The sequence below is a fragment of the Parasteatoda tepidariorum genome, chromosome 5 (genome assembly GCF_982258835.1).
Source record: "Parasteatoda tepidariorum strain Cologne lab strain chromosome 5, Ptep-v5.0, whole genome shotgun sequence".
NCBI lineage: Eukaryota > Metazoa > Arthropoda > Arachnida > Araneae > Theridiidae > Parasteatoda > Parasteatoda tepidariorum.
The window spans coordinates 20,600,901-20,627,793 of NC_141759.1; the positions used below are offsets into that span (position 1 = coordinate 20,600,901).

At 31.6% G+C, this 26,893-nt stretch overlaps 1 protein-coding gene across 1 annotated transcript in view; it reads left to right on the forward strand.

Annotated features, from left to right (window-relative positions):
* The first annotated feature begins 495 nt into the window (after positions 1-495).
* The window catches only part of LOC107452410 (uncharacterized), a 32,142-nt gene continuing 5,744 nt past the window's right edge, over positions 496-26,893 (forward strand). The window contains exons 1-5 of the mRNA XM_087163504.1: positions 496-659; positions 5,039-5,091; positions 8,675-8,779; positions 15,611-15,658; positions 17,357-17,413. Of these exons, the coding sequence (XP_087019630.1) occupies positions 536-659; positions 5,039-5,091; positions 8,675-8,779; positions 15,611-15,658; positions 17,357-17,413 (387 nt within the window). The 5' untranslated portion in view covers positions 496-535. The remainder of the gene's footprint in view (positions 660-5,038; positions 5,092-8,674; positions 8,780-15,610; positions 15,659-17,356; positions 17,414-26,893) is intronic.

A 26,893-nucleotide genomic window follows, 5' to 3' on the forward strand; every position in this document is an offset into this window, starting at 1 on the left:
CGTAACAAAAGCGTAACAATCTATCCGTCCCTTAAACAGAAAAAAAGGAAAATATGATAAAAATCACGATCGAAAAAATATTTAGCAATGCATGCACAAAGAACAATATTGTTTCCGTAAAAAAAAAAGCTTGAAAATGAATGTGTGTGTTGTATTGTAATGAATTGTAAAAAATGAAATAAATTAACAAAAATATTTCTTTATATGTAATAAAACTTATAATATCAAAATAAATTATAATAGATTTCGTTTCAGTTGTAATCAAAAAGATGTCTCAATAGTAATATTGTTCCTTTTTCAGATTTTTCTACGAAATCCAAAATTCGAAACAAAGAATAGGGAAATAGAGATCCGCATCCAACGAATTTTAAATTGTTTTTAACAAAACCTACCTATTCAACCCACAAAATGTATTCTGATCACGTTTTATTGTTTAAACAGCTAATTTTTACGTATTTAAAGCTACTTCATATGAGTTGAGTATTAATAGCTGAGTATCGATATTAAAATTAAGCAGTAAATAATCATTGTTAACATGAAAATCAATTTAATATTAACTGTTGTTGTCTTGACTATTATAAATGGCTCAAGGTCAGACGACTTGTATGAGGCAGGACACTTTCCAGCTTGTCATACATGGATTAAATGCAGTGAAAAGGGTGAGAATTTTTTTGTGTTTAAATCTTAAACGCAATTATAATTGCACCTTTAATTACAACTGTATTTAATTAACAACTGTAATTATTGCAGCTTTTCAGTATAATGGATTTTCAGAAAAAAAAATACTATTTTCCTAAGTAACTGTTCATTAGGAAGTACATATATAGATTTAATAGATTTCATTTCCTTCCCTTATAACTTTCAGCAAGTTAAATGTTTATCAATTTTTTTCCGAAATTTCCTAACTTAATTATCAAAATGCAGTAGGATTATATTCGGTTACACATTTCTGTTCTTCTTTTGTCATGTCTTCTCAAGCTAGTGGACACAAATTGGATGCACCAAAGTGCTCCCTTATTGGTTCGCCAACTGCTTTCATCATCTTTGTCTTCCTAGGAAAGATTGATTGTTTTAATAAGACACAGATTAGGCTCAGGGGATAGAGCGTTCGCCTTTCAATGAGGTGAACCCAGTTCAAATCCCAGCAATGGCTGGTCGATACGAATTCCGCACCCGGTTTGCATCGACCATAGTGTCGTCGTAAAATATCCTCAGTGGTAGACAGATGATGGGTTAGAGCTCCCTTGCAGTCCCGAGGGAGGTTTTCGTGGTTTTTCCTCTCCATGTTACGCAAATGCGTATTAGTTCCATCAAGAAGTTCAAAATGAAGACAAATTTCTCCCATTACTTGATCCAGAAATTCCCTTGTCTTCTGGATTGGGTTCAAAATTACAACACTAAGGAGTTTAACATAAGTAGTCGTGAACCCAAAATGATCTTAACGACGGTTATAAAATTAAATAAAAACTACTTCATTGTATCAACTTCCAAGAAAATATATATTTTTTATGCTTAACTCTTATGTTTGCTTAGTTGGATAAGTTTTAAAATTATTAGTTAATTAGTATTTCACTTTTGAATAATAGCTTGTAATATTATGCTTAAAAAATATGCTATGTTTGATTATACATATCAACATGTATGGGAATGTTGTTTTGAAAAGTAACGAGTAAAAATTTAAACAAGTTAAACAGTAAGCTACAAGTAATCTAGTACGAAAAAGAAATGATTTTTAAATGAATTTAAGGAGAAAACTTCGGGTATGCGGGTATCTTGAATGATTCCTGCCCAAACCATGAGTCCTCCACCAGCATAATGGTCCCTTTCGATAATGTTGCTGGGATGGTATCGGGTTCCAGGTTCCCTCCATATTAATAACCGTCCAGAATCAGGTTGTAGACTGAATCTGGACTCATCGGTGAAGCGAACATTAGTCCTCCACCATTAATATATTATATATATATATGGGTCATTCTCACAAAAACAATCATTTTCATGTCCCCAGTATAGTTTATGTTTGTTTTACACCTTACGAAAAGAAAATTCAGGGAAAGTGTCCTTCAGAATGCAAGCTAACAAAAGAATAAAAATAAAATTATCAATTTTTATTTATTTTAGGTAATTAAAATATACCAATATGTCATTCCCTCACTTGTCCCCACTGCTGATTTAAAAAAAGAAAAAAATTGCTTCTGAAATAAGAAATTTTTTTTTACAAATTCGTGTTTTTTATATCAGAATACTGAAATGTAGAATTCAGAAAATCAATTTTCAATTTAATTTCTGATAAAAATATTAACACAGCACTATTTTAAACTTTGTCCCCAGTGTTTCGCGTCATTCCCTCACAACAATGTTCTTATCACCTGCAATCTTCTTAGAATAAAAATATTTTAATAAAAACTTCAGAAGTTAACAACTGGCATCATAGAACAAAATTGCAGTATGTTTCCATCTTCAACTTAAAGAAGCTTTGCTGTGGAATAAATTTTAATGAATCAAACCAGGTAAAAATTTTTACATTTGTCATTCCCTCATGTCATTTTTTAGAGTAAAATAAAATACAACTTCATAGAGAAAGTGGATAATTATATGTTCCTTTCTTGTATGAATATAATTGTATGTGATTGACTTCAGAAATTAAATAGGCTTAACTGTTATTTTTAAATTTTATTGAATTCGTCATTCCCTCACTAGTGTATAAAGTGAGGAAATGACACTGAAGTGAGGGAATGATTCACGAAGAGTATATTATCAAATTTTTTTTTGTTCAATCGTGCCAGCCAATTTTATTTCCCAAACCTGTAAAAACTATTAAATATATAAGACTAAATTATAATAAATATTAGATATACTTAGTATGTTATCATTTTGAAACGTTAGGTAGATGGAACTTAGATAAAAACATGTATTAAAATAAAATATCATTCCCTCACTATTAGTGTCATTCCCTCACTATTAGTGTCATTCCCTCACTTTTTAAATAGTGAAAATAATTAATTTACTTATTAATTAATTTGAAAGATAAATTAAAAAATTAATAAACTGATTTATTAAATTAATTAATTTATTTATTAAATTAATTTATTAATTATTATAAATTAATTAATTATAAATTAATTATTTAAAAAAGTAATAAATTTAAATATTAAGTATAATTTATAGGATATATACTTTCTTTATAATGCCATTACATATTTCTATTAATATAAAAAGTTTCAGAGCTTTTTATTCACTTTACTTTTTTGGGATTTTATGAACTGAAAAATGACAGTTTTCGTGAGAATGACCAATATATATATATATATATATATATATATATATATATATATATATATATATATATATATATATATATATATATATATATATATATATATATATATATATATATATATATATATATATATATATAGGTTCAAAATAAAGATAAAACAAAGGAAAATTACAGACATATGAAGAAAAAAAAGGGGAGAAGGAAATAATAAAAAATAACTGGAGGAAAAAAAGAAAAAGGATACAAATTTTTAAAAAATCCGGAAAATAAAAGATATAATCTTTTCATTAGCCCACACTCCTCTAGTTGGCACTTTAAAACAAAACTCCTCTAGTAACGCTCAGTTTGCGCTTTTGTTTTCATATTTTGCAATCTGGCAATCTTGTTACGAAACTATTTTTTAAATCATTTTTTAAAAATTTCCCGTTCATGTAAGTACATTTAAATTCGCTACTCGCTTTATAGATGAAACTTATATTTTATCTATGTTTTATTCTGTTTTTTCTTTTTATTTTATTTTATTTTCTGTTTTTACGTGTTATTTTTACTTTTTGTGTTCTATTTTATTCGTTGTAATTTTTGTAAAAAAAATTTTTGAGTGCTTCTCACACTATTGTATTAATATATTTTGCTTTGGCTATATTGATACGATATAAGAACGCACTCTTTTTTGCGGATATAATCGTGTGGGCTGATGAAAGAGATTATATCTTTTATTTTCCGGATTTTTTTAAAAATTAGTATCCTTTTTTTTCTTCTTTTTTCTCCAGTTTATTTTTTTTCTCCCCCTCCCTTTTTTTTCCATATGTCTGTAATTTTCCTTTGTTTTATCTTCATTTTGAACCTATCTAATGAGTTCTGTTTACTTGCAGCTTAAGCGCAATAAATGATACTTATTGTTTTTCTTAACTTTCTTCGTGCTTTTTTGTATTTATTTATTTTGTTATATATATATATATATATATATATATATATATATATATATATATATATATATATATATATATATATATATATATATATATATATATATATATATATATATATATATATATATATATATATATATATATATATATATATATATATATTTATTACATTCAGAGGAAATAAAAAATTATTAAATTATAAAAGACTGATTATTTTTGTTTGAATCTTTTTGGAAGAGAATAATTAGGATTAAAAACTAAAGATTATTTTGACATTTACAATAATGTTATTTTTTTTCTTGTCCCCAAAAAGAAGGAAAGTAATATTGCTGAATTTAAATATGTAATGTATTAACTACAGTTACAGTATGCGGACTTTTTCAAATTTACTCGTGTCCACTTCTAACAAAAATAAAAGTGATATTCTATTTACTCACCCACCATCCTCGAAAGAACTATCTTTCTGAGTCTAACTAAATTCTGATCATTCTGATTCTACTCCAATTCTGATCGTTCTAATTCTTGTGAAATTTCCTCGTTTACAAATTAAAAAAATAAAAAATGAATAAATAATTTAGCCAATGCAGTTCTGTAACTGCCAAAAGTTTAGCTAAGTCACCCGAACTTTAGCTAAGCTTCAGTTATCACCTGAATTTCTTTCTATTAAGCCAAACCAAAGGAACAAACTCTTATTTAAATATCAAGTTTAGCAACGAATATCTTAAACTTTTGTAAGTCTTTTTTTTTATTCCATATAATATTGAACACTAGAAAGTGGCTCATTTTTAAAAATGACATTTTTGTTCCTTAACTGAAAACAATTTAATTGCAGATAAAGCTGCACTTGATGAGTTTGATACATGCTTAGATAAGGTACCAGAAGAGGTAAGATTATTTTTTTTATAGTTGTTAGAGTATGAAAACAAATTTAGAGAAATTTACAACTTTTTATGTCTTTAATCTTAATATTTTGAGGTTCCCTTGGTAAATTCGAACTTGTTGACATATTTAAAAAATTTTAACTCATATCAATGCAAACATTATATTTCACAACTACAAAATTTTAATTCATGGCTCATACTCAGGGTAGCAACGTTACCAAATTGCAACAAACATGCAATAGTCTTAGTGATTCATTTGAGATGAGGATATAGTCTCGCACAAGGATCCTGTTCAGATAAGAATCTGTCACATGGTGATCCTGTTGAAACTTGAATGTGTCACAGTTTTCACACTGACATCTTGTTGAGACGTGAACATGTCACAGTTTTCACACTGACATCCTGTTGAGACGTGAATATGTCACAGTTTTCACACTGACATCCTGTTATGACTTGAATATGTCACAGTTTTTACACTGACATCCTGTTGAGACCTGAATATGTCATAGTTTTCCCACTGACATCTTGTTGTGACTTGAATATGTCACAGTTTTCACCCTGATATCCTGTTGGCGTGAATATGTCCCGTTTTCATAGCAGGATGAAATACCTGCGACAATTAAAGGTCTCATTGTGGTCTCATGTTGACATCTAGGTGACTTTAGAATGCGACATCAACAGAAAAGGATAAAGTAACTTTTTTTAGACTTCAAGCCTTGATTTATATACGTTTAAGATCTTGGTATAGATGTTTGGCATCGTTGAAACTATACAGAGGAGAAAGAAAATAATCGAACGTTTGTTGAACAAACACAAGACATTGAAACTGCCAGCAAATCAGTTATGAAGAACTTTCCATCTTGAGGTCAAAAGAAGAAAAAAAAGGCGATCTAAGCAGCCTTGAATGTTAAAGGCCTGACTTCCTTTTAGGCAAGATTTACTAAAGCGTTGCAATGTATATTGCTTCTTATTTTTCACCTTTTTTTCCTCTTTTATTTTTATGTCACGATGGGAAGTGCAGTAAAGGGTTTTTATATAATTTCTTTTATTTATTTGTGTTTTTTACTGCCCGCTATTTTTTTAAATATCACGTGTCGAGTTAGCCCAAACAAGGGGAGGCAATCCCAGTAGCCCCCTTTTACTCGGGGCTTACCTCGGCAGTAATATTTTTAAAAGAGACAAATTTTATCGAGATTGTTGCAATAAAAGTTACGTAAAACTTGAAATTTTTAACATGATTTTTAAAGAAAATATAAGCATAGTCACCTATTTTAAAAACAGAAGAAAATTACATTCAAAATTTTTCTTCGAAATAACAATAATCTTAAGAATAATGAAATAAATTTCGTTAAATTAAGCAGAGGGTATATTCACATTTAATGGCTCTATTGTACGGAAATATTTTTTCCCTTCGTAGTTATATATTGAAGATATCGAAACTATTTAAACGGATCACAACCATGAGTGTATCTTGTTGTGACCATTTGTTACTTTATTTGATTCACATAGTTAATTTTTAAACATTTGTAGCAAAAAACTGCTTACATGACTTTTAACTATTTGATCTAACTTTAGTGACACGAGTAACGTGACATCAATAAAATAAATTCGCTAAGAAGTGAATAAAAGAACAGAATAAGAAAAGTCGTAAGAAATTTACTATAATAAGACAAGTCGTGGAATAGTTTCCTCGTGACTTTCAACGGATCAAAATTACAACAAAGTTGCAAAAAGACTTCTCAGTGGCTTTAGTCACAGTAACGTACGCTTGTGACTTGCGAACTGGCAAAAGTCACAATAAGTAGTCAATGAGGCTTTCATGTGTTATCACATGATAGACATTAAAAGTCACATTATGACCTCCTTGTAGTAATTTAGAACGGTAGCATTTGTGATTATGATTGCTTTTACCGTTTTCGACTTTAATTTTGCGTGGCTGTAACAGTCTGTGCAATCTCGGCGTAGAAAATAATCATGCAGGAACAAAGTCTTAGATCGGAAAACTCTAGCGTATATAGTGCGCGGGGAAAAGAAAAGGAAAAAAACTCACCCTGAATAACTTCTGTTTTAATGATCGGATCTCAAATATGCTAACTAATTAGTACAGACGATATTTTAAGTTACGAAATCAAACACAAAAATGTCCTTTTTCAGAATCTGCATTCCTTTTTTTTTCTTCATGGATTCGGGTTCCTGATCTCAAAAGTAAAGAGGATAGCTGCAATCTGGGAAATGTGGCCAAATAGTTCGGTCAAGAGCGCAGTCTTACGTTTTGATCCCTTATACAAAAAAACAACGTGGAAGCACAAATGAAAATACATAAACTGACGTATAATAGTTTCAGTTGTATAAACAAAAAACTTCCTTAAAGTCTAAACACAGAGAAAGATTTTACACAATGAGGAAGATCTTTGTTTATGGAACTGAAACTATTCTATGTCAATTTATGCACTTTCGTTTATGCTTTGTTCACGTTTTTTTCTTATTCTTATATTTAATTAATTTATTCTTATACTTTCGCCATATCTCCTTGATTTTTTAAGAAGCTCAAAAAATTGCTACAAACAATAATAAAATTTGTTTATTCAAAGATAATTCTGTGCAAAACAAAAATTTTAGTAAATATTTATTATTTTTTTATTATTTTATTTATTAATGTTCAAAAATTTTTGAATTGTAAGGTATACAAATTTTTAGGTGGAAAAAGTAGTTTTATGTTACAAAATGGAAAATGTGAACCAAATCATTTGAATAGTTTCTGAGAAAACCGAATTTTTAATTATTGGACTTCTCAACAAATATTCGACCGATTCCTGTCAAATTTTGGGATTTTGACATAAAAAATTACGTTCTTTAAAATGATTTAAAATATTTTTATGAATTCAAATATGTTTCAACGATCATTATATAAAATAATAAATATAAATAACTATTACAAATTACATTTTGAATTGAAGGAAATAAATTCCATAATTCTGTTCAAATTTTTTTGATTCGCTTAAAACATTCTCGAGATATGTGGAAATACACAAATATTAAAATTTAAATTGAGGGGTCAAAACTTTGGCCATTTTCCTGATTAAACGATATTCACCCCATTTCCCAGTTTTTGGATACCCCGCTATTTTAATGAAAAGTAATAAAACAGTGAAAAATTAATAAAAGTTTTTTTAAGGGAAAAAAAGGATTAGTTATTTCATTTGGAGAAGGATTCTTATTATTGTGAACAAATATGTTTTGATTCACTTAAGTTTCCGAGACAAGGAGAATTACGTGTTCACAACATTTATACGCACTCTTCAAATCAAACTAATGGGACCATATTTTCCGGATCTAAATACATTGGAAAAGAAAATAATGTTTATTTATAAAAGAATTTTTTTTATCTAATTTCGTAATTTAATTAAGACTAATCGACTACCAATAAAACAATCTTACTACATGTATAATCTATCTCAAAGTTACTACTAGTTTTTAGAATGAAAAAAACTACTAGCATGTAAATTAATAAGGGTGATTATCTTTTATCTTCCGGTTCACTGTACTACTAAGTAATAATTTAGAGCTTAACCATATTTGTTTTTAAGAAAATGAAAAAGTTTATAAAGATGTTGGCAGCTTTCGCCAAAGAAGAATGGTCAGATTTAGAAGAAGGATATAATGATTACTGTGCCTGGGATGCAGAACGACAGGTATGGTAAAAAAGTGTCATATTTACAACAATTCATACATTTTGTGATAACCAAAACACCTACACTGTAAAAAAATACCTAATACGGTAAATAGAACCTGTAGTTTTAGAGCATCATCCGTAAAATTCATTTTACCGAAAAAACCATTTTTGCCGTAAAATATTATCATGTAATATATAGTTTATTAGAGTGATTTAATGATTGTATTGAAATTATCACAGTGAAAATCGCGTTATATCAGATTTTTTGATCCGTAACATGTTCCGGTAACAATCGATTTTTATTTTTTACGGTCAAAAATACCGGCAGTCTGAGTGCCGCTACTTTTTACCGTTATTTGATCAGGCATTTTTAAGAGTGTCGGTAATACAACGATTACTATTGGCATTGCATTAGTTACCGGAGTTTGCTCAGGGCCCGACTTAGCCTAATTGGGGCTCGGGGCAAAAACTTCTTTGGGTTCCCCCCTCTGCTTCACTTTTTCAGTAATGAAGAACCGAACTTTATGGAGGTATTTAAATTTTCACCTCATTCTACACATATAAGCAAGAAAATTAACTAAAATCTTAAAAAAGCTATTAAGTCCCCCCCTCCACCAATGGTCTGACGAAATATCGTTCTGCCCATTTTAGTGATTTTCTGACGATTCTATGTCCATCTTGCCGAATGCAGTTTTCTAATTGTAAATTTTGTCATCTAGCTGCGAAAAATTTATATCCTTGCTGACATTAGGGCGGAATTCAGTTAAATTTTTGCAATTACGATGGCTCAATAACGCCAATCAGAATCCTGTATTTTCGTAAACATATCCCATTTTGCGATATGTAAGAATACAGTCTTTTGATTGGCCAAATTTGTCCATCGTAATGGCGAAATTTACTTAAATTCCGCGCTAGAAAGCGATGGATTAACGAAAAAATTCATTTTTGTGTTCATACGATAGATTAATGAAGAAGCTAACATAAAAATGACGGATTTTACACTGTACTGATATTTTGTTTAAAAAAAGTTCATTAAAGAAGGAAACCTAAAATAAACTTTCTATTTTATTTGGGGGCCCCTCATATGTGGGGCCCGGGGCAACTGCCCCGTACGCCCATGCCTTAGTCAGGCTCTGAGTTTGCTGAAAGTTTTGATAGCATATTAGACAGAGCTTTCATTCCATACCACATTTCTGTTTTGCTATCTTCTCTTTTAGCAGTCATACTCATGTATCTAACATTTTCCTTATAACGAGAACGTAACAATTTGAAAAGTGTCATGTCAATTTAAGAAACTTACTGAAAACAAGGATCCGAATCAAATTAAGGTAAAAATTACAATGACTCAGAGTGCCGGTAGTTTTGACCGTAAAAAATACTTAAAATCCATTTATACCTAAACATATTCAAAACAAAATTCTGATACACCGTACCGTTTATTATACCCAGGCTTTTATATACTTTCTTCAAGAAAGTTAACCGGCAGCTGCTGCTGCAGCAAGGTGCCCAAAATGCTGTTTTGAAAGAAGATTAGTCAAAATATACATAAACATCATTTGGTTTGAATTGATACATATGTATACAAAATATTTTTACCCCGGAACAAGTCTAGAAATAACTTCCTCCATCAAATTAATTGAAAAGAACATAGGGAATTTATTGGAAGTTAAACATTGTCCTAAGAAATCCAAGTGGATAGTAATTTAAGAGTTGATTAGTTATTTCAATCTGAAATGAAATAACTTGTTTCGTTAGAAATTAATCTATATATATGTTTCGCTTTCGGCTGACCACCAAACCGGAACATCTGCTCCTGCACCCCAGAGCCCAAAGGTCAAGAAAGCTGAGATGCGTACAGTAAGCCTTGGCCCTCTATGGGCTGTTGCGCCGCTGAGTTTAGTTTTTATATATATATATATATATATATATATATATATATATATATATATATATATATATATATATATATATATATATATATATATATATCTTATCTATATATATGACGCCCGATGGCTGAGCGGTAGCGCTTCTCCTTGTCGTGCCACAGGTCCCTGGTTCGATTCTCGGGCTGCGCAAGGTTGACTCAGCCTTTCATCCCTTCAGTGGGTCGATAAATGAGTACCAATCATGCTTGGGAACTAAACACTGGGGGTTTCGCTTTCGGCTGACCACCAAACCGGAACATCTGCTCTTGCACCCCAGAGCCCAAAGGTCAAGAAAGCTGAGATGCGTACAGTAAGCCTTGGCCCTCTATGGGCTGTTGCGCCGCTGAGTTTAGTTTATATATATATATATATATATATATATATATATATATATATATATATATATATATATATATATATATATATATATATATATATATATATATATATATATATATATATATATATATATATATATATATATATATATATATATACTAGCTGACCCGGCAAACGATGTTTTGCCATATGAATTATTTCTAGAGTATGAAAATATATCTTATCTATATTATATAAAACGCCAATACGTACGTATGTATCAATAAAACCGATGATATTTCTTTTCTCGCGTTGGCAGCAGTTTTCTTTTTTAATTGATAGGCTTCGGCGCGCAAGAGCACGTAGTGAGCATCATATGGCCAATCTATATTATATAAAACGCTAATACGTTTTAGTTGATAGGCTTCGGCGCGCAAGAGCACGTAGTGTGCATCATATGTCTAATCGGGTGAATTCTCACCGAATTATCAAAACAATTCTTACAAAATTATCTTCATCGAAGCCGATGCTTTACATCCGACATTCAGTACTATTACATATTGTTTTACAACACGTGGTTTTATCCCTCTGGTGGGAAAGACTTTAAAACTTACAACAGTTACTTTTCTCAACAACTGAAATTTAGAATAGTATGATTAAGAAAAATATGTGAACTGTTTGCAATTTCAAATTAATATTGAAATGCACAGGTTTAGAATTTTCTGCAGTGAAAAGTTTTCGGAACTTCAGTGTTCAAAAAAGTATACAAAAGCTAGACGTTAAGAACGTATCCAATGAGCGAGCAAAGCGAGCATCGGATTGCGAAGCAATCCGAAATGAACTGCGATAGCAGATCCGGGAGTTGGTGAGCGCCAGCGAGCAGGGGGCGAAGCCTCCTAGTATTATATAAAACGCTATTACGTATGTATCAATAAAACCGATGATATTTCTTTTCTCGCGTTGGCAACAGTTTTCATTTTTAATTGACAGGATTCGGCGCGCAAGAGCACGTAGTGAGCATCATGTGGCTAATCTATATTATATAAAACGCTATTACGTTTTAATTGATAGGCTTTGGTGCGCAAGAGCATGTAGTGAATATCATATGTCTAATCGGGTGAATTCTCACCGAATTATCAAGAAAATTCTCACAAAATTATCTTCGTCAAAGCCGATGCTTTACATCCGGTGTTCAATACTATTACATATTGTTTTACAACACATGGTTTTAGCCCTCTGGTGGGAAAGACTTTAAAACAAAACTTACAACAGTTACTTTTCTCAACAACTGAAATTTGGAATAGTGTGATTAAGAAAAATATGTGAACTGTTTTCAATTTCAAATTCATATTGAAATGCACAGGTTTAGAATTCTCTACAGTGAAAAGTTTTCAGAACTTCAGTGTTCAAAAAAGTATACAAAAGCTAGACGTTAAGAACGTATCCAATGAGCGAGCAAAGCGAGCATTGCGAAGCAATCCGAAATGAACTGCGAAAGCAGTTCCGGGGGTTGGCGCGCGCCAGCGAGCAGGGGGCAAAGCCTCCTAGTATCTTATTTATGGTAAATGTGTGCGTATGTGGTATATGAGTGGAAGAGGCATGGAGCGCTGAGAACGATGACGGAATGTGAAAGTAACAACACACCAAATAATATTTTTTTTAATTTATTGCAACTTTTTCTTATAAATTATATATACAACGAATTCTGAAAATATTAGTCAACAATATTAATCTCTTAGTGCAATGGAGTTTACAATATTTTTTGTCATTCCATCTTTAGCTAACACAAATAAACTGGATGGTTTGCCCACTCGAGTGTATGGCCACGTATCTGTGCGAAAAACATGGTGTGTTCAAATCTAAGACGCATACAGACATTGTCTGGCCTTATCATTGCGAATGCCAATCGAATGTGGAACTGAATGCGAAATTGAATTGGCACATCTGTGGGGGCATAATAGGCATAATAGGGGGCATAATAGGGATTGACACATAATAGGGATTCGTGGAAGTAATATACTTTCATCCCGGAATTTGTCATTTAAAATAATTACTTCGATGACGTTGTTCATTAATATTTTAATGACTAATCGCGTGCCGTTGCACATCCAAGGTGGGTTCAAATTACGAAGCAAAATAACCGGAGATCCAACTTTGAGTACTAAATTATGCGGTGATATGCTAGGTAAATCCAATGAGTTTAAAAACTCTGTTGGAAAATTTGCAGCTTCAATGGGATCGCAAACTGCATCAACGGATTTGCATGTCACCAAGTTACCTGGCAATAACTGTTGCATCTACAGATTCAATTCGTTGACGTCCACATTTTTTGCTGCTAAAATCACCTTTTCTGCCAGCCACTCATGATGAATGCATTGCGTGTGTACATCGGGAAATATTAGGCTAATGAGAGCATCTTGTGAATCAATGATTGTGCAGAAATCGTCCGGTAATTTAAGCATCCAGTCTCATCCTTTGTAACCTTTCCATCACCGATATCTAACAATTGTTTTGAGAATGCTTCAGCAGATGGATCTTGAAGCATTTGGACGCGCATATTTACTTTTAGTAGAACTTTTTCAACATTACGCCAAAGTGGAGATGATCTCAAGAAAGCATTGATCTCATCAGCGTACATTAAACGCGGAATGACGTGAAATGTATTTGTCTGAAATCACCTGAAAGGAGTAATAGAGTGCCACCAAATAATTTGTCATTATTTTTTTATATCTTTCAATGTCCTGTTCAGCGCCTCAAGCGATTTTTGTGTTCCATAGTGCAATCATCCCAGATGATAATTTTACTGTGTTTTAACACTGTGGCCATAGAAGAAATATTTTTTATCTTGCACACTGCATCTGGGTTGTTTTGAATATTTAGTGGCAGCTTAAATACTGAATGATCTGTTCTGCCTCCGTCCAATAAAATTGCCGCAATGCCAGATGATGCAACGGCCAACGCGATGTCATTATTTGATCGTATTTCATCGAGAATTAGCGAAGTAATTAATGTTCTGCCAGTTCCACCTGGTGCATCAGGAAAAAAATCCGCACTGTCCTGCTGAAACTGCGAGCATAATGCGGTCATAAATGCTCCTTTGTTTCTCATTCTGCCATTTTTATCGTATTGTATTGAAGTTCACGATTCATGTCAGTGTTTAATAAATCAGATGCACTTCGATTTGGCGAAAGCATACCGAAATGACTGAGTGGCAATTTGGCAATAATAATGCAAAGATCCTCAATAACAATCAGTGCTTCATTGTACATATCATCGCTGAATGCTATCGTTAGATCGTTGCAACGTGTGCGATATTGATACCGTGTATCATCAGTCATCGAATCTTTGTGATATTCTCATAACGTTTCTGTACGGACCGGGAAACATGTGGCTAATACTATAGCAAATAGTAGACGATTTTGCTTTGCAGTACAGTTCAATGCTGCTTCAGCAAGCATACATTCCCACTGGTTGTCTTCTTCCAGCAAGCCGAGTGTAAAGCATGCATCTTTATACGTTGGATGCTGATTTCCATCGACTTTACATATATCTTGAAATGACAATGAGCCGGTGTAATTAACCAACAACAGTCGAAAATAAAAGCACTCAGTCTTTGGATTGACTGTAAATATTCTCCCCAAGGCTTTTGATTTGAATAAACCGGGACATGCATCAACCGGTGTGCCTTGCTTGTGGGGTGTCCATTTTTTTGAACCCATGTGAAATAGGGTGGTACTTCTGAGTAGAGTAATGTCCGTGCAAAGACGCCAAAAGCATCCGTACGATTACCCAATTCAAAAAATTTGGCGAGTGTAGTTTTTGGTGGATTTATAGCTCGGTCAATCGCTGTCTCGTTCGTGAAATATACGCTCTGACCGTTTTTAAGATGGACGGCTAAATGAATAACGGTTGGATCCCGTTCATTAATTGGGAAACCAAAGATACGCCAAACAGCTTCATTGGAGCTGATGTACCGGCCTATTTGGTACAGCGTTATTTCGTCGTTGTTATTCACTGGAAGAGCAGCCACATTGGTATTTTCAACTCGAAATACTGCTATATCATTGCCTTTATTCACATACTTGCAAATATATTTGATGCTCTTCTTTTAAGGGCATGCATAAGTATTAGAGTTTAATATGACTTTTTGCAACGTGCGTTAAATATTATTTTTGAATTAGTATGTTTCTATGTCTAGTTTGGATCCGAATACGATTAAATAAAGATATATTTAAAATATACGTTAAATCTGTCCAAAAAATGAAAAAAAATTAGATACAAACCATTCTCGAATCCTTCTGAAGGTACACAGAAAATTTCATTTAAATCGGTCCATCCGTTTAGGAGGAGTTCAGTGACATACACACGAACAGACGAAATATATATATATATAAAGATATATATGATTGAAGTGAAAAGATATCAAATATCTTTATCTTTTCACTTTCTAGATATATTCATTTAATATTGTGCATTTATTATAGAACTTTCATTACATATTTGGAATTTATCTTGAACATATTGCGAATGTTAATCGTTGAATACATTTTAGAAAATAATATTATTCTTCAACAATTTATCTAAAATATTTTTCTCTTTTTAAGAATGAATATTTTGTGGAAGTTATGCAGCTCTTTATGGACGAGTACTCAGTGAGTATTTGTAATAACTAATTTTGTATGTTTAAATACTATATTTTGAGAAGGTCTATGTTAAGTACGATAAAAAAAAGAAATACGTAGAAATCAAAATTAGGGCATTTGATATTTTGTTTTTATAAAATCATAGAGTAAACATGACCATTAGATTTCAAGATATTCATCTTAAGCAACAGATTTTATTGGATATGTAACCAATGTAGTAAAAGGATCTACACCAATTGAAATATTTGTTTAAAAAAAGAGATGCAATTTATTTTCTTTCCCTGATTCATGTTTGCTAAAGAAAGGAATTTCTTTTTACAAAGAATTGTTGCAGCTGCTACATTTCAAGCTCTTACACTTTATTTCTGAATTTTATCATTAGGTAAAAAAAATTCGTGCAATAAAGATTGTATTTTGCATAAATAATGCACTTATTTATAGGAATATAAAAATAATGCAACTTTTGTATTTCTGTCACAGCAGCAACTTTTAAATTATATCTATTTGAAGGATTTACTTCACAACTTTGAAATACGTTTGGAAAAGGTATGAATAAAAAATCCAAACAAGTTGGATAATTCATTAAAATACCTATTTCCAGCCCCACTAAGAAAGTTTTCACAGTCATATAAAGAGAGGTAGGAAAACAACCAGATGGTATCTCTGTTTAAAAATGTAATAATGCTTAATGAAAGGCCCCTAATTGGATCATACAGTTGATTCTTGAAATTCTTGAAAAAATAAAGGGATATGGAGTTGATGCGAACCATTTTCTTTCTCTGTATATTTCAAAATATCTTTGAATTACATTTCCAGAAATAGAATTATTGAGGCGAAGTTTGAACTCGATATCCCTTCGAAACTTATGAATCTTGTCAGAATGACATAGTGTTAAGTGTAGGGTTAAAATCATGTCCAATGAATCAGAGGCTTTCTATTGCAGAGAGAGAGGTCTTTGACAGGGAGAGTCCTTATCAAGCATTTTATTTAAAATAACTGTAAGAAATTCAGGAATTAGCCCTAAAGGCTCTATAAAAATCTGAACCATTATTAGCGTATGCGGCGAATAAAACATGCTGTTGTGAAAACGTTTATGGGTCTTTGAAATGCTGACAAGGATATAGGCATGAAAATGAAGAAAGAAAAAGCGAAGTATATAGTGTGCACAGAAATACACGGATTGTAAATCCGTCAGATTGAAAAACGTACTTTTGAAGAAATTGTAGTGTGTCTACCATTACAAAAATACAATTCCAATTCACTAGCATATAAGACATGTTAACTCGATTCTGTGTCGGGGTTCCTTTTCACAAGTGAAGGTTGATCGTGTCGATAGCCACTGTCCACACAAGTTCACACAATTTAAGTAATGGTGATAAATGATAATAAAACTGAAATCAGGAGCAGATTTTTGATGACATTGGAACCAATTAACCAACTAATTAGGGCTGATGAAACAACTATAGTTTAAATTATATATACAATATATATATACACATATACACACACATAATGTGCATTCATTCTTGACAGGTCAGTTAATTAGTTAAACCGCATCATGCTCTTCCGGTAAGTTTTTGGTTTTCCATAAAATATTACAAATTAAGAAAGTGGTATTTTCTGATATTTTTATATTAATGAATTATTTGTATTTATGATATTTTAAAGAAATATATTTTTTCACTAAAGACAATTATACATTTTAAGGAGACCTGTGCTGATTCTTTCCAAGTTGCTACTTGTAATAAAATGGCGGACAATGGTGTAAGTATAATCTGGTATTTTAAATAATTTAATATTTTTGCGTTGCATTTATTAATAGACTTATTATTTATAACTTAATATATTTACGTTGTGATTTTTTAAAATTATTAACAAATCTAGTATTTGTTTAACGTGCAGCTACTTATAAACTATGATTCTTAACATCTTTAAGAGAAAAAAGCTTTTTCTCCGGTCAGCAAACTCAAGAGTTTAAGCGTACTATAGAAAACGTACGTAAAAATCTAATAAGAGATGTAATTCAATATTGAGATCCTATTCACGTGTTCTAGGGTCGCTAGAGTCAGAAAGCTCGTTTCATGAATAACGTTGTAAGAATGGTGTTATTACACAAGTGGAATTATGGTCAAACTTCAATTGTAGTATGTTAATCTATTTTACGAGGGTTGCTATTTATATTTCTGCTATTAAATTTAGCTGACTTAAAAACTTAAATAAATTTTCAATAATCGAATATTTAATTCTCTTCATTTATTTCTCGTTTTTCGTTATGCCTCGATTTTCAAATTTGAGCCGACTACGAGGGTTGCTATTTATATTTCTGGCCTTGGCAACAGTAAGTGTTGCTAGGCGACCGCAGACGATTTTAATCGAAAGTTTGATATTTTTAAACATAAATTCAGCAGACGATTTACCATTATAGCTTCATTTGTGTTGTTGGCAGTAAATTGAAAAGTTCTTCCCTTTCAAAAAATGGAATTGAATCGTGAACATTTTCGTGGCATTATTTTTCATAACATTCGACGTGGATTGTCAAGACAAGAGTGCTTCGATGAACTTAATTCTTTATTCAGCGATAAAGCGCCATCCTACAGCACTGTAAAAAATTGGTATAACGAATTTAATCGTGGTCGATGTTCGATCCAGGACGAATCCCGTGCAGGTCGTCCAAAATCCGTTGTTGTGCCAGAAAAGATCGATGCTGTGCGTGAACTGATAAAGCAAGATCGTCATGTGACATACCGTGAGATAGAGACGTCTTTGGACATTAGTATGACCAGCATCAATAAAATATTGCATGAACATTTGAGCGTAAAAAAATTTGTGCGCGTTGGATCCCGCATAATCTGACAAACGCTCAAAAAATGGCTCGTGTCGATTGGTGCAAGGAAATGTTGGAAAAATACGTTCAAGGTACATCAAAGGCTGTGTATAACATCTACACAGGTGACGAATCATGGATCTATGCATATGAGTCGGAAACAAAACAGCAATCAACTGTATGGGTCTTCCAAGACGAGGCAAAACCAACAAAAGTTGTTCGAGGAAGAAGCACATCGAAACAAATGATTGCCTGTTTCTTCGGCATTAACGGTCATGTGGCAACAGTGGCGTTAGAGCAACGCAGGACGGTCAATTCTGAATGGTACACGACCATTTGTTTGCCAGAAGTCATCGGAGAAATTCGAAAAAAGCAGAAGAACAGGCGAATCATTCTTCATCATGACAATGCGAGCTCTCACACATCGACTCAAACAAAGGCATTTCTGACGGAGCGAAAGATCGAACTGATGGGTCATCCGCCGTACAGCCTTGATTTGGCACCCAATGACTTCTTCTTATTCCCAGACATCAAAAATAAATTACGTGGACAACGATTTTTGACCCCCGAAGAAGCAGTTGATGCATTCAAAACGCATGTTTTGGAGTTACCTCCATCGGACTGGAAAAAGTGCTTTGAAAATTGGTTCAAACGCAAGCAAAAGTGTATTGATCATCATGGAGAATATTTTGAAAAACAATAAAACCAATTTCGATCCTACTTATTTGCTTTTTCATTATTAGGCCAGAAATATAAATAGCAACCCTCGTATACGAATGTTAGAATTTTTTAGGCGAATATTTCCTTATTTTATAAGTTCTTAAGAAAGTGTTTGGTTCCATTCCGTTTATAGAGGAGGTAAAAAAATTATCAAACAGCTACAGTCGCTCTATACACATTTTTAAAAACCTTATCTTAATCTGTTTTATATACACAACTATATATTTGATATCCAATCAGAAACACTTGAGTATTGAGGATAAAAGATCGTAGAAATTAAACTTACAATTGATAAGTAAGTTTATTCCTTGATATTATTGATAAGTAAGTTAAATAACAGAAATAAGCTTAAAAATAAAGAAATAAACAGTTCAGAAAAAAAAAACAATATTTTTTCCCGAGCTTAAGACTTTTTAAGATTTCCCTTCTGAATCATTTTCGTCTTTTTTCCCGCTTCCGGTATTCTTTCGAACCTGAGATTTCTGACTCACAGTTCTTCTTACTCGAATTTTGTTCCTTCAAATTCGTAGTCACGGGGCGCGCTCAAAAGAGCAGAAAATCAGGGTCATGAATCGTGGTTGCCGGGAGAAAAGTGTTGCACCAAGCAGACTCCTCAATTCTGCTTTTAACATGTAAAGTCTATGGCGGGCTTGTCGTACTTTGAATCGATTTTTCTTGTTCAAGAATCGGAGTGATCAATTAAAAAAAAAATACTAATAATTTTTTCAATCTTTCCTATCCACGAAAATGTAAGTTAATTTTTTTAATCTTTATTACTTTTTGTAATATTGCCTTTGAAACACAAGTCACTTTCTACCTTTGAGTAAGGGAGGAAGGCAACTTCCACCCCCAAGTTCACTAATCTTCTCGGTGGGAGGTCTTGCTCCCTTAAGAAAATCTTTTTCTCTCTCTGTCCTTCTGAAGAACTGATATGGGGAACGCTTTAAAAACCGATAGCTTTCTTTTTAGTTATAAGCTTGTAATTTATTATGAAAATTATATTTGCTGATAATTCGTTCATTCTATATACATTTTATTTATTTAGTAGTAATAATTTTCTTGTTTTTATTCATTTTGAGAATGGAATTTATTTTTCAAATACATGATTCCCCTTTTTTTAAACTTTGTTTCTTATTTTTTAGAGATGTTTCAGAATTAAAAAAATTAGCTGCTGAATAAAGTGAGATTAATTAAAATCGAATAAATGACGTAAAGATCTTCCAATATACTATAAAGCATCACAAAACTGCAGTTTTCCTTTTTTTTAAAAAAAAATATATCGTACACTCATTTGTAGGTTTAAAAAAACATTTACATTAAAAAAATTTAAAAGATTCCAATTTTTTCATTCCGTAAATAGTTTTAATTACTCCAATAGCTGGGATAGTATGTTTTTTCACGGTAAGGAAAAAAAAATAGCTATTACACAAGACCACGCATCATCCAAACATGAACAAGCACTTAACCCTGTACTAAATACGGTGATATGATCTTTCAGATCTCGGGGTTTCATTCATTACAAAACGCCTTTAACATAAAATATATTTAATAACAAGAAGGATGTTGATGATGTTACAGTGTTATGGAGGAAAAACTGTGTAGAAACTAACTGATTTTACATTGCTGCGCAGAGCGCCATCTATTGAGTATTAGAAATAATTAATATGGAGAAATAAATAATATTAACACACTTCCCCCCGATGAACTCTTAGTTCATAACAATTTAGTCATTTCATATATTAATCAAAGTTATTTTTCTCAAATGTAAGGTACCAATATTTAAAATATAATATAATCTTACCTTTTACAATATGAGCCCTTCTTAATTATATAAAGATTATAATGCAATAATATTAATTGAATTCTTAAAATAATATGTTTCATGAGCATTAGTTCAAACCTTTAACAAATAAATGAAATTATTTAAATTTGAGTAAATATCAATTGATGAAATTAAATTATCATATCATGAATAATAAATCAAGCAATTTTCACAACACAAATTCTTTCACATGCAAAATATTTCAATTTTAAACAAACAAACATTTAAACAAGAAAATATATATGTATGCATGTTTTCTTTAAATCAAAAAGTTCAAATAATATCTTAAGATAAACTTAATTTGTAAGTTAAATGAATATCTTAAGTAATATTGTAAAATAAAATGTTCAAATAATAATAAATGTGAATTTAAAGTTCAAATAGAATGTTCATATTAATTTAATTGTCCACTTCTAAATTATATAATAAATTTATAGGACGTTTTATTATTGACGTATCTGTTTTCAAAGCACATGCTCTTATTTTGTTATCACGTCCTTGAAATGTTTCCACAATTTTTCCAAGTTTCCACATGCTCCTTGGAAGTTTGTCATCATGAATCAAAACAATATCATTTACCTTAAAATTTTGATTACCTTTATCCAAATTTACATAATTGACAGCTCTTAAATTTAAAAGATAATCCCTTTTCCATTTCTTCCAAAATAGATTTATAAGTCTTTCTCGATATTTAAATTTTTTAATTATCATTTTTTTGTCAATCATGCAGTCAATACCGGATAACTTGACTGACGGTAAACTTATTAATCGTCTTCCAAGTAGCATGTGGGATGGCGTTAGAGGAAAAGTTTCTGGAGAATCTGTAGTCACGTAAGTAATAGGCCTCGAGTTAATCACAGCTTCTATTTCACATAGAACTGTTTCGAGTTCTTCACTAGTCAAAGATGTTTTCCTCAGTAATTTCCGAAGAATGATTTTCATTGAACGAACCATTCGCTCGTAGAATCCACCCCACCAGGGTGCTCTTTCAACGATGAATTTCCACATTATTCCTTTTGAGGAATAAAACTCACTCACTTCAGAACTGCTCAAAATAGTCCACATTTTTTTCAATTCAAACTCTGCTCGTTTGAACGTCTGAGCATTGTCTGAATAAATTACAGAACACAGTCCTCTTCTGGAAATGAAGCGACGAAAAGCAAGTAAAAATGCTTCAGTTGTTAAACTGGAAACAATTTCCAGGTGTATCGCTCGTGTAACTGCACAGGTGCATAGCATGATGTAAAACTTACTGTCAGAGTCCTTCACAAATAAGGGTCCAGCAAAATCCAGGCCTGTAACTGAGAATGGAGGTGACTGTTCTATTCTGTCTTTAGGAAGAGGAGCCATAATTTCTCTTCCTGATCGAACATTGAATCTCTTACATAAGACGCATCTTCCAATTATTGACTTAATAAATTGCCGACCTTTCGGAATCCAAAACTTCTCTCGTACCTGCGTTAGTGTGTCTGAAATACCAGAGTGTAGGGTCTTTTCGTGTGCTTCCTTCACTATCAGTTCTGTAAATTTAGTTTTTGATGGTAATAGTATAGGATGTTTTTCATAATAGTTCAAATTGGAGTGCTGTAGTCTTCCACCCACAAGTAGAATCCCTTTGTCAGAAATGAACGGATTTAAGTCTCTGATTTTTGAGCACTTCTGTAAATGTTGTCCTTCCTTTAAGCAATCTATATCCTTACTGTAGAGTTTTGCTTGTACGTGTCTCAACCAAAGGTTTTCAGCTTCTTCTAATTCTTCTGCAGTTAAATCATTTTTGATTCTATCTTCTTTCTTCACTCTCAAATTTGTTATAAATCTTCTAATCCAGGCTGTTATTCGGTAAACCTTCTTAATAGAACTAAATTTGTGGATATCGAAAATTGAATCGTGAACATTATTTTCACTTCCATAATTAACTGCAATAAATTTTGATCTCTTTTCTCCATCTACATCTGATCTTCTAAAATTTTCTTCGTTTTTCGGCCATTTTTCTTCGCTTAATGTCAACCATGTTGGTCCATTAAAAATAGTTGCACTTGAGAGCAAATCATTAGCACTGCATCCTCTTGATATGATGTCAGCTGGATTATCGTTTCCCTTTATGTACTTCCAATTAGAAGGATCTGTTAAAGTTTGGATCTCACTTACTCTGTTTGAAATAAATGTCTTCCACTGATTTGCATTTCCTCGAATCCAACTAAGGGCTATGGTTGAGTCAGAATATAGTATATAGTTGTTATTTATTTGAAACACTTTCCTTAAAGTATCCAATAATCTGGAACCTATAAGAGTGGCCATCAGTTCTAATCTTGGTAGACTCAACTTCTTCAATGGTGCAACGCGTGCCTTTGAAGTAACAAAGCTTACGCAAAAATTTTGATTTCTTTCATATCGAATATATGCAATCGCTCCATACGCCTTCTCACTTGCGTCACAAAATATAATTATCTTATAATTCCCTACTTCGGAACAGCTATCTTCTTCATGAAAATAATATCTTGGTAGTGAAAGTTCCTTTAATACATTTACTTCCTTATACCATTTTTCCCATTTCAGTCTTAAAATATCTCCGAATTCCTCATCCCATTCTAAGCCTTGTTCCCATATTTCTTGAAGAAGAATTTTAATTCTAATCGTGAATGCTGTTATATATCCCATTGGATCAAATAATTTCGATGATATGCGTAATACGCTTCTCTTAGTATTTTTCACATTTTCCAAAGAGTCAATTAAAGAACTTAAATCTAAATTAAATTCATCCCTTAAAGTATTCCAAATTAATCCTAAAACCTTTAAAGGTACTGTTTCTTCACTAGGATATTTTTCAAATTTCGTGTCTTGCCATTTTTGGCATAACTCCTTAGAATTACTCTTCCACTTCCTAAGATTTATTGATGCATCCTTTAATATTAATTTAGTGTCCCTGGATAATAGTAGTCCATCTTCAATCGTATTTGTACCAGTAATAAGATCGTCGACATACAAATTTTCATTTAAAACCTTACACGCCAAAGGATGAGATTCTTTATAATTTTTGATATGATACTTTATTGTTCCAGCCAGTAAAAATGTTGATGATTTTACTCCGAAAGTTATGGTTCTATTGCGAAAAACCTCAATTTTCTTGGGAGGGAATTGCTCTGACCAAAGAAATCTAAGATAGTCCCTATCATGTTCATCAATTAGCAATTGTAGGAAAGCCTTTTCACAATCAGCAATTATTCCTATCTTAAACTCGCGAAATTTTAATAGTAAAATTAAAAGATTGGGGTTTAGATTGGGACCCGATAATAAGTTATCATTTAGAGAGTAGCAATTTTTTTCTTTAGCCGAAGCATCAAAAACTATCCGTAACCTTGTAGTTTGTTTATCATTTCTAATTACTGGATGATGAGGTAAGTAATAAACCATATTTGGAACTATTGATTTATCATTAACAGGTTCTATTATTCCTTCCGATAATTGTTCTTTAAAAATACTAGCATAATTATCATGCAAAGAAGGATTCTTATTAAAACGCGATGTTAAACTACTTAACCTTCTTTTAGACAAATTAAAATTGTCAGAAATGTTTACCTCATCTTTAAATGGTAATTTAACTACGTATCTGCCATCCTGAAATTTTATATTTTGTTCAAACTGTTTTAAAGTTTCTTGCTCTAAAGGTGTATTCTGAATTTTATCATTTATGCCTAAGCTTTCAATATCCCAAAATTTCCGTAACTGTAAATTTATATCATCACAAGAATTATTTTCATTAGTTAATTCCTCACAATTAAATTTTTCCTTACAATAACATAAATTTTCAATGATAGAGTCATTTTTTAAATCTGAATGAGTAATCCCAGTTACGCTTCCGCCGAGTAATGTTTCGACATAAAACAAATCTTTAGTCAACTCCTTTATGTACCCAGTGTGGAGTTTCCAATAATAATCTGCTCCAATTAATATATCAATGGAATTTATTCCTTTCGAAAGGCATACATCAGTAAGCGCAAAATCCTCAAGCAGCAACTTTATTTTATTATTATGCGGTGGGAAAGAAGCACGTGTTATGGTACTTGAAACCAATAATTCGAACTCTGACCTTCGAGTAGGATATTTTTTATTGCTTATACTCGCCTTTACTATATCAAATGTTTTTTCTTGCGGTTCACGGCTTCCAAAAGTATAAACTAATAAATTTTCCTTTCTTATTATCGGGAGATTAAGCTTTTGAGCTAATTCTCTAGTAATGAATGACCTCATCGATGCGGAATCAAATAAAATATTTATCTCCTGCGTTTTATCTGCCAAATGTAAATTCGCAACACATGTTTGTAAAAACACTGATTGAAACTCCCCCTTTTGTCCCTCTTCGACATGAGAAACACTGGCTACAACTGTATTTTTCTCTGCGGTTTCTTGCGAACCTTTGTTTTGAGTTTTCGGAATTCCAAAACAAATTATTTCGTGATGGAATTACTATTACATTTTTTACAAGGACTAATTTTACTCCTACATTGTGAACTTAAATGTGATTTACGGAAACATTTAAAGCAACGACCTTCGCGCATTAATCTATCTCTTTTTTCAGAAACCGACATTTTTTCACAAATAAATGAATCATGTTCTGATTTACAAAATACACAATTAAATTTTACATGAGTAGTCAATGCTGAAGCTGTGGGAATATTCGATCTGAATTGTTTTTTGTTATTTATTACTTCCCTGGGATTATAATAGTTGTAGTGTTTATTTTTCTTAGCATTATCATGGAATAATGTAGATGATTCGCGTACTTGAATTTCTTCCTTAATAAATTGAATTAATTCCGAAACATTAAATTCTGATTTTGATTTTCGTTTGCGGTTGTATTCTAAAGTTAAATCTTCTGGTATTAGCTTTAATAATATAGGGCATAATAAGTGTCCATATGTTCCAGAGACTACATTTAAGCTTTCTAAGGATCTAATGTTTACTTCTAAATTATCATATAAATTCCGTAATGCTCTAATATCACTAGAATTTTTTACGGGATCAAGATTTAATAGACGATTCATATGACTATTAATCACTAAATCTTCCCGCCCAAATCTATCTTTTAACAATTCTATACTTTTGGTATAATTTTCTTTAGTCAAAGCAAACCCTTTAATAGCATTTAATGCAATTCCACCCAGTAAACTCTTTAAATAAGTAAATTTTTGTATCTCAGTTAAACTTTCATTTTCATGGATCGCGATTTCAAATTGATTCCAAAATTCAAGCCATAATGTTGTTTCTCCGTAAAATTTGTTTATGGTTAGTTTTGGGAGTTTAACTGCATTACTTATTTCTGGTACAAATTTAGATTGTGCGCTGTTAAATGATTCTTCTCCTCCTCTACTTTCTTTATTGTTTTCTTTCAAAAATCTTGCGATTCGAGATTGCCACTTTATTATTTTTTCCGAATATTCTTCAATTCCAGTAATTTCATTTTCTATTTCCTCACTTTCAATTAGTGGTTCAATTCGATTATTTATTGCTTTCAAACTTTTATTTTTATCAATTAACTGTTCCTTATAATCTATTAATTCTTCGATCTTTTCTTTAGTTTCAACATTATCATCATTCATCAAATTTTCAATCTTTGTTATTATTCGAGTTGTTAAAGAGCGAATTGTTTTTCTTTTGTTTTTCAAATCATCGTATGAATCCATAATTTAAATCAATTGCACTCACCTTTAATCAAATTCTTAGCTCCAGGTTGGTGCGCCAATATTAAATACGGTGATATGATCTTTCAGATCTCGGGGTTTCATTCATTACAAAACGCCTTTAACATAAAATATATTTAATAACAAGAAGGATGTTGATGATGTTACAGTGTTATGGAGGAAAAACTGTGTAGAAACTA